General features: G+C 39.5%; 1 protein-coding gene and 1 long non-coding RNA gene across 3 annotated transcripts in view; both read left to right on the top strand.

Moving 5' to 3' along the window:
* On the top strand, nucleotides 1-1,814 carry LOC122764758. 2 transcript variants are annotated; one of them, XR_006359877.1, is made up of 5 exons: nucleotides 1-32; nucleotides 262-329; nucleotides 891-964; nucleotides 1,133-1,373; nucleotides 1,478-1,814. It is a non-coding gene; the product is annotated as an uncharacterized LOC122764758 (long non-coding RNA). The 2 variants fall into 2 exon arrangements; XR_006359876.1 differs by having other exon boundaries at nucleotides 1,118-1,373.
* Nucleotides 1,815-3,436: 1,622 nt separating this feature from the next.
* phactr3b (phosphatase and actin regulator 3b) overlaps nucleotides 3,437-8,714 on the top strand; it is a 73,604-nt gene continuing 68,326 nt past the window's right edge. Inside the window, exon 1 of the mRNA XM_044018684.1 lies at nucleotides 3,437-3,678. Coding sequence (XP_043874619.1) covers nucleotides 3,489-3,678 — 190 coding nt within the window. The 5' untranslated portion in view covers nucleotides 3,437-3,488. The remainder of the gene's footprint in view (nucleotides 3,679-8,714) is intronic.

Genomic DNA, 8,714 nt, shown 5'->3' with positions numbered 1-8,714 from the left:
TCACAGCAGCTGCATAAAATTGCACACTAAAGGTAAATGGTCTGTATTTACATAGTGCTTTTCTAGTCTTGATGACCATTCAAAAAATGGTCATCAATGGTTGAAAGTACAATAAACGTAGAGAGATATTAACAATATGACTATAAAAAGTTACAATAGAATGTATATTATAGACAGTTTGCAGAATATATGAGCTTGATATTTACAGTATAAACAAGATTGAACATGAGATATTATATATGTATATTGCACTTCCTGCAGGGAGGAATAACCTGAAGGAGCTGTGGACCACTGTGTTAGGATGTGCAGAGAATAAGACTCTCCTCCTGGTAACTTATTTTGCTTTTTATTTGTTTGTCCCTTTTTGCCCCTGCCTGCTCTGACTAGCCTGCCTCTTTGATGTTGTAGTTTGGGGTTTCTGAGTGCATTTTCATCATGGACACATAGTGCTGGCTCAGTAGCCCCACATAATGTGATGTTGATTATCTTAGACAAAATGTGTTGGTTTTTGTTGCTGCCTAATCCCACTCATGTAGCCTTCAAGCTGCATAGCCATATTCTCATTGCCAAACATTGTCCTTGTGTTTTCTGTTCATGCTTTGTTTTGTTTTAAATCAGTAATACACATGACAAGAGTCTAAAAGATTTTTGAGTTTTTGTCTCCTGACCATTTACTTGCTGTAAACGAGTGAGAAAATTTTTAAACTACATTTGAATGCAGATTATACAGATTATACATGGCATTTACACACTTTGTAATGTGTAGCTCGGTTATTTAAATTTTCATTCTTTTATGAATGACCAACAGAGGGCGCCAGAGGCTTGTTGCATGAAGTGTGCCATCTGTGATTGTTTTAGATGATTCCTATCTTCTTCTTCATGTGAGACAGGTGGCGCTAAGGATGGCCAAACAAACCTTCATGAAGCTTTGAACCCTTGTACAGCCTTGGAAAGGAGTTTGTTTGTGAGGAATGACAAAGCATTTTACATTATACCTTATAGTATGTTAAAATAAATGCTGACTACCTAAATCATTTTCCCCCTATAATTCACAACATGTGGGTGTAATAATGATATATGTTTTATTTACATTGTACTTGTGTGATTTTTTATCCAGACATTTTCTCCACAGAGGGTTTAGAGGATTTCTCTCTTTTGAGACAACCTCTCTAGATTTGAAGAAGACCTTCTCACAGCACAGAAGATGCCGGTGTCGCCAGGAACTGTTTGGCCATGTTGAACAAGTTTGGGTAAAGGGTTTTGTGCATTATTGACCTAATGTGATCTGTCCAGAAGAGGAACAGACAGATATCTGCAGTCGCTTTCTTTGATTTTCTGACATCTTCTGCATCTTTGTCAAGAAGCTTCCACAGGTCAATGTAATGTCTCGTCAAGTTTGTTAAGTTAAATCACTCATGTTTTATTTTCATATGCACTGCCTGTTTTATTTTGTATTCACCTTTCCCTCTCATTTCAGAGCCTGACCTCCTTCCCTTCTGTGACTTCCTGCCACTGTGATTGTCTGCCCTGTCCCTGATTGTATTCACCTGTTACCACTTCCACCTTGCTAAAATAGTTCTGGTCTTCTCCTGTCATGTTGCCAGTTCGTCTTGTTCATGAGCTACATCGTCAAGTTTTTTCATAGTCTAGTCATTCATGCTTCCATGGTTCAGTTTATGCTAACTGAGAAATCGCTTTTCAGTGAGTGTTTTTTGTTCATATTTTTGAGAGCGTTTTTTTTGATACTCTTATTACATAAACTTTTTGTTAAACCTTATATTGTCTGGAGTCGTGCATTTGAGTCCACCAGTCTTGTGTCTCGATCCCAGAGTGACCCGAGCAGCATCACCGAGGTCCGCCTGGCTGAAGCGCACAGGGCAGGTAAGATAATGTAGAAGGAGGAGGAGGAGGAGGTTTGATTTTCAGTAGTCTATGGGACAGGTTTCCCTAGTATTTGTGAGAGGTTTGATTTTATGTGAAAGGTTTACCTTGTATTTGTAAGAGGTTTGATTTTCAGTAGTCTATGGGAAAGGTTTCCCTAGTATTTGTAAGAGGGTTGATTTTCAGTAGTATATGTGAAAGGCTTTCCTAGTATTTGTGAAAGGTTTGATTTTCAATAGTCTATGGTAAAGGTTTCCCTAGTATTTGTGAGAGGTTTGATTTTCAGTAGTCTAGTATTTGTGAGGTTTGATTTTCAGTAGTCTATGTGAAAGGTTTCCCTAGTATTTGTAAGAGGTTTGATTTTCAGTAGTCTATGGGAAAGGTTTCCCTAGTATTTGTAAGAGGGTTGATTTTCAGTAGTCTATGTGAAAGGTTTTCCTAGTATTTGTGAAAGGTTTGATTTTCAGTAGTCTATGGGACAGGTTTCCCTAGTATTTGTGAGAGGTTTGATTTTATGTGAAAGGTTTACCTTGTATTTGTAAGAGGTTTGAGTTTTCAGTAGTGGGAAAGGTTTCCTAGTATTTGTAAGAGGGTTGATTTTCAGTAGTATGTGAAAGGCTTTCCTAGTATTTGTGAAAGGTTTGATTTTCAATAGTCTATGGTAAAGGTTTCTAGTATTTGTGAGGTTTGATTTTCAGTAGTCTATGGGACAGGTTTCCCTAGTATTTGTGAGAGGTTTGATTTTCAGTAGTCTATGGTAAAGGTTTCTAGTATTTGTTTTGATTTTCTGTTTGTATTTGTAAGAGGTTTGATTTTCAGTAGTCTATGTGAAAGGTTTCCTAGTATTTGTAAGAGGTTTGATTTTCAGTAGTCTATGTGAAAGGTTTTGTATTTGTAAGAGGTTTGATTTTCAGTAGTCTATGTGAAAGGTTTCCCTAGTATTTGTAAGAGGTTTGATTTTCAGTATTCTATGTGAAAGGTTTCCCTTGTATTTGTAAGAGGTTTGATTTTCAGTAGTCTATGGTAAAGGTTTCCCTTGTATTTGTGAGAGGTTTGATTTTCAGTTGTATGTGAGATGTTTCACTAGTATTTGTGAGATATTTATTGATTGTGTTTTATCCCAATTTTACAGGTAATTACAACTGTTTTTTTGTGATTGTATAAACACTTTCAAATATTTCAAAATCTTAAATTTTATTCACAACATTTTCCAGTACATTCTCACCCTGATGCATGTTCTGTATTATGCACATCATTTGATTTTATATGTTATTGTTTATTATCTTAGTGAGTGTGGGCTCAGTGCTGCTTGTTCTCGTTTTCTAGCATCTTTTGTTTTATTTTTTAAATCTATTCAGTTTTGCTTCTTTTTTTTAAGCATCAAGTCGAATTTGTAACATTGGGGTTTGCTCCTTGCACTTGAAGGACATGATGCTGCGCGACGCGGAGTGGATTTCCCAAGCAGCAGCAGTAACAGCATCGTCATCACCGTCAGCAGCAGCAGCAGCAGCATCATCACCGTCATCATCATCATCAGCAGCAGCAGCATCACCGTCAGCAGCAATAAGCATCAGCAGCAGCAGTCTTGAAAGCAGCTCCACCACTTGATGCTGCTGGCGATCTTGGCCGCCGGTGGCTCCGCCTGTCAGCGTTGCAAACTACGCTTCCTCTTCTTCTTCTTCACCATGGCATCGTCGGACGCGCTGGATGAACACTGCGTGCTGCAGCAGCGAGGACGATCCCAGAGTGACCCGAGCAGCATCACCGAGGTCCGCCTGGCTGAAGCGCACAGGGCAGGTAAGATAATGTAGAAGGAGGAGGAGGAGGAGGCTGAAGACGTGCTGCACAGCTGTCATCTGCTCTCCGTGTGGGCGTGTGTGCTTTAGACAGGTGCTTATGGAGAAGAGACGCACTATCTGCGGTCATGTCAATGGATTTGTGTGCAAACAACCGAGGGCTGCGTTGTAAATGTTCCCCGTGAATGTGAATGTGAAGTCTCTGCTGTGCTCTGCTGTGCTCTGGCCCTAAAGCTGTAGCGACAGTGACACAATGAATCAGTGAAATACTGTGTCTTCCATCACACTGTACGAGATGTTGTCTCGAGTCATTTGGCCTATGATGACTCATTTGTATCAGTATCCCATACACGTGTGTGTGTGTGTGTGTGTGTGTGTGTGTGTGTGTGTAGAAACATGTAGGAATCATACAGTTATGGCATGCATAAAACATATATATAAACATACTCTATGTTTAATATACTGTATGTACACACATCTAAGTTTACTATATGCAACAATAATAACACTGTTTATCACCATGAAGGTGAGATATCACCTATAACCTAGCTACTACAGATTACATTACACTAACTAACTAACTAACTAACTAACTATGTAATTCTATTGAGCCAACTGGGGCCCTGGTGATCAACAACCACTTTAGCTTATTCCTTGGACTATAGCTGTGAGTGACAAGTACAGAATTGGAAATAATAATTAATAAAATGAGATAAATGTTAAAAAAGATATATATATGAAAAATGTAAAAATAGAAGCAATACAATAAGATATGGAACAAGGATGTAAAACATTGTTGACGATATTGGCACATATACAATATACAACTACAAAAGGTTCAAAATATATTACTACGTGTCAGGCTGTACAGAGGACTCAAGCGCAGGCAGTGTTTAAGAGTTCAAAAAGGCAGGATTTATTCGACAGGATGGTCAAACAAAACAAGTCAGGACACAGGTAGGAAAAACATGTGTTCAGGAATCAGGGCAGGGAGACACAAGTGACAATCGTAGTATAAATAACAGCAATCTGGTACCTTGGGTGTGTCAATGGGTATCCATAGGTCATATTCTAAAAATGTATCCATGGGTCTTATTCTTAAATGTGTATCCATGGGTCTTATTCTTATCCATGGGTCTTATTCTAAAACGTATCCATGGGTCTTATTCTAAATGTATCCAATGTATCCATGGGTCTTATTCTAAAACGTATCCATGGGTCTTATTCTTACATTTATTCTAAAACGTATCCATGGCTCTTATTCTTAAATGTATCCATGGGTCTTATTCTAAACATATCCATGTATCCATGGTCTTATTCTAAAACGTATCCATGGGTATTCTTACATTTATTCTGGCTCTTATTCTTAAATGTATCCATGGGTCTTATTCTAAAACATATCCATGGGTCTTATTCTAAAACGTATCCATGGCTCTTATTCTTAAATGTATCCATGGGTCTTATTCTAAACGCATCCGTGGTCTTATTCTAAATGCGATCCATGGGTCCATGGTCTTATATCCATGGGTCTTATCTAAAAAATCCATGGGTCTTATCCTAAAATATCCATGGGTCTTATTCTTAAATGGTCTAAAAATATCCGTGGCTCTTATTCTAAAAATGGGTCTTATTCTAAAAATCCATGGGTCTTACCATCCATGGCTCTTATTCTAAAATGTATCCATGGGTCTTATTCTAAAATCCATGGGTCTTATTCTAAAACGTATCCATGGCTCTTATTCTTAAATGTATCCATGGGTCTTATTCTAAAATGTATCCATGGGTCTTATTCTAAAATGTATAAAATGTATCCATGGGTCTTGTTCTATAAAATGCATCCATGGGTCTTATTCTAAAAATGTATCCATGGGTCTTATTCTATTCTAAAATGATCCATGGGTCTTATTTCTAAAATATCCATGAGTCTTATTCTAAATGTATCCATGGGTCTTATTGGGTCTTATTCTTAAATGTATCCATGGGTCTTGTTCTAAAAATGTATCCATGGGTCTTATTCTAAAACGTATCCATGGGTCTTATTCTTATTCTATAATAAGTTCATCATTGTGGAGAGCAGGAAAAAAAAATCATTATTTCCTTAGTCAACAACAGTGACCAACAACAGTCCTAGTGATTTATTTTGAGCTGCCACAAGGGGTAGCCTGCATCTTTTAACTAATTTTAACATGATAGGTTTTCATTCTAAAAATGCAGTTTATTTAGTTTTCTACAAAAAGCTGTTTGTTTCTTTCTAAAATTTAAGGAATTTAAAATGTTATTTTTGTCAGGATACTATATGGACATATATATGTATATATACAGTATATATAGAATTGTATATATACATATATATATACAGTTCTGTATGGGTTAGTTGTTCTTCTGCCTTTTGCATTTATTTTTATTAGCATTTGTTGTCATATAATAATGAACATGCTTGGATGCACTAATGTTATACATTCCCACATCAAATTCTTTGATTTGTGTTTTTGTAGCAGGGGAAGATGGAATATCACACACAGACTTGACTGTAGTGTGTTAAGATGAAGCTGATGAGAGTGATAGTTGTGTATTTGGCTGTTTCCATAGTGACCCAAATGGCAGGAGGCAGATTTTGGCTCCCCAGCTGTGAGTGGACATACTGTTTAGTCTGTTGCACTTTACACTGGTTGTTGTTGGCTTTGTTTTTTGGATTTTGTTCCTCTTCGTTACACTCAGTGCTGTACAGCAGCCGGTCAAAGTGAAACCTGCCCCACTGTGACTCATGAGAGGGGAGTCACATTTCAGTCATTGGATATAGTGTTTTGAAAGGTATTGGTGAATCAATGTGAAAACATGATAAATCACTTTTTTAAACTAGCACTCTGGCCACGCCCCCAGAGACACAGCAGGCTGTGTGTGCTGAAATTCAGCGGAATTCAGCACGAGTGGGAGAGGAAGTAGGAAAATAAAAAGATGGTACTTCACTTTACTACATCACAGAAAGAGTCCTCGCAAGCTCAGCGTGCTCCTCTGTTTTCGCTCAATACAAACTCTGCTCTGTTTGTTGTGTTTACAACATTTACAGTGGATTTCCACTCGTCTCTGACTCCAGCTGTGCAGCTGTGGAAGCGGGCGGACGTGAGACGGCAGCAGTGAAGTGGAACTTGGCTGAGCGGAGCGTGTCCATTCCGCCCAGCGACAGTGAATACTATTTTCTGATTGGCTGATAGGTTGCTAATTCAAGACAGCTGTATGAATGAATGACACAGAGCAATCTGCCTTCACATCATTGATTCATAGATTATTCGTCTATAATTATTTGCGCTGACTTTTATTACTTATCAGCATGTGGTTGTTTGAAGGTACTGAAATGTGTGTGTCTTGCGCTAAATGCAGCTCCAAGCTGCCGCTGCCACGATTTGTACTTGCTGTCACTCGATCATCACGCCCCCTGCGATGCTCACTCACCGATAACTCCCTGCCCACTTTTTGTAGATTTTTAAAGGTGACATAGAATGCTTGTATCGCACATATATGTTAGTTATGGAGGTCTACTTACATATATTAACTTGTTTTCATGATTAAAAACCTCCTAATTCCTGCAAACGAGCCGATCAAAATATCTCCTCACTGACGCTCTCGTCAGCCGCGCTGTTTCAGACCAAAACCACACCCCCAGAACGTGGACTGTGTTGTGATTGGCCAGCCAACGAGAGCTTTCCCACTGTCCTGTGATTGGCCAGGTACCTGGAAGTGACGTAATAGATAGGCCAGCTCTCAGATACACAGCTCCCCCTCTGGCACGGTGGATGCTCTGCATCTCAGCAGCTACAACGAGAGTAGTTCTTCTTCTTCTGTGGTTGAATGTACGCAACCGGATGTGCCCGGACTAGTGCCCGCACCAGGAGGCGCTACGGTGGTGAGAGGAGTGGTGAGTGTTATGGGAATTATGCACCTCATGTAATACATGAAGACAAATGCTCAATGCAACCGTTGATGTGACCTGAGACCACTCACTCTTTGTATTGTTAATGTAACTGTTGGATGCGACTTTTGGCCAGTGACCATATGTATTGTTTTAGGAACTGTTTGAAGTAACTTGTGAATAGAGACAATGGGTCTGCGACTGAGGGCAAGGTGATAACAAACCCACAGAGGCGGGGGTCTGCACCTTATGGCAGGGTGATAGCTGACCCATTGAGACAGATAAATACCTTGCGATTCCTACAAGACAGGGAGTCTTCACTTTGTAACTGGCCTGTGTGTGTTGCTTTGTGAATGCTCCTCTTGTACAAGATTAAACCCTTGTTTGGACACTGAGCTGACTCCGATCTCCTTCCTATGGATCTCAATTCTTTTGACAGTGAGGATTTTTGATGACGACATCAAATTAAGGAAGTGCCGATCTGCTTCGCAGAGCCCAGGAAAACAATGCAACACTATTTTCTCAGCAGTGGCTGAACTGTTTGTTCTATAACTTTAGGGTTTCATAAACGAGCTAATGACGCAGATACACACACAAACGCAGCGTTAATTGGAGCTTCCGGTCTATGTGGGCTTTAAAATCAGGCATTGGGTGGAGTCAGCTTCAGAACAGGTTTTGTTCCTCTTTAATTAAATTTCAAAGTTCAATTCTGTGAAATGGTTATTTTCCAGATCTGATTCAAATCTCATTTGGAGGTTGTTTTGTGTGTGATGTGTGTAAGAGAGCATGCGTGTGTTGCAGCTGAGACACTATTACTGTTTCACAGGGCGTGCTATCTTTAGATGTGAAGGCCACATAGCAACACAGGAAGTTCTCTTGCCAACGGCAGATAATCTTGCATTCTTGCCTCACTCTCCAGTGCTTGTCATGCTGTGGTAGCCATGGTTACGTAATATAACATTGGTGTATGGGCAAGTCTGAGACAATGCTGTCAGGAGCATCCTATTATAACACTCTGCTGTTTGTAATCATTTCAAAATCTATTGTTGACGCCTCTAAAGCTACAGCACGACAGCACTTTTTATCCCGGCTTCTCCTGAATCCCGGTGATGCCCCTCTCCACCTTCTCC

This window comes from Solea senegalensis, unplaced genomic scaffold, assembly GCF_019176455.1.
Source record: "Solea senegalensis isolate Sse05_10M unplaced genomic scaffold, IFAPA_SoseM_1 scf7180000017644, whole genome shotgun sequence".
Lineage (NCBI taxonomy): Eukaryota > Metazoa > Chordata > Actinopteri > Pleuronectiformes > Soleidae > Solea > Solea senegalensis.
This window is presented reverse-complemented; position numbering and strand designations above follow the sequence as displayed.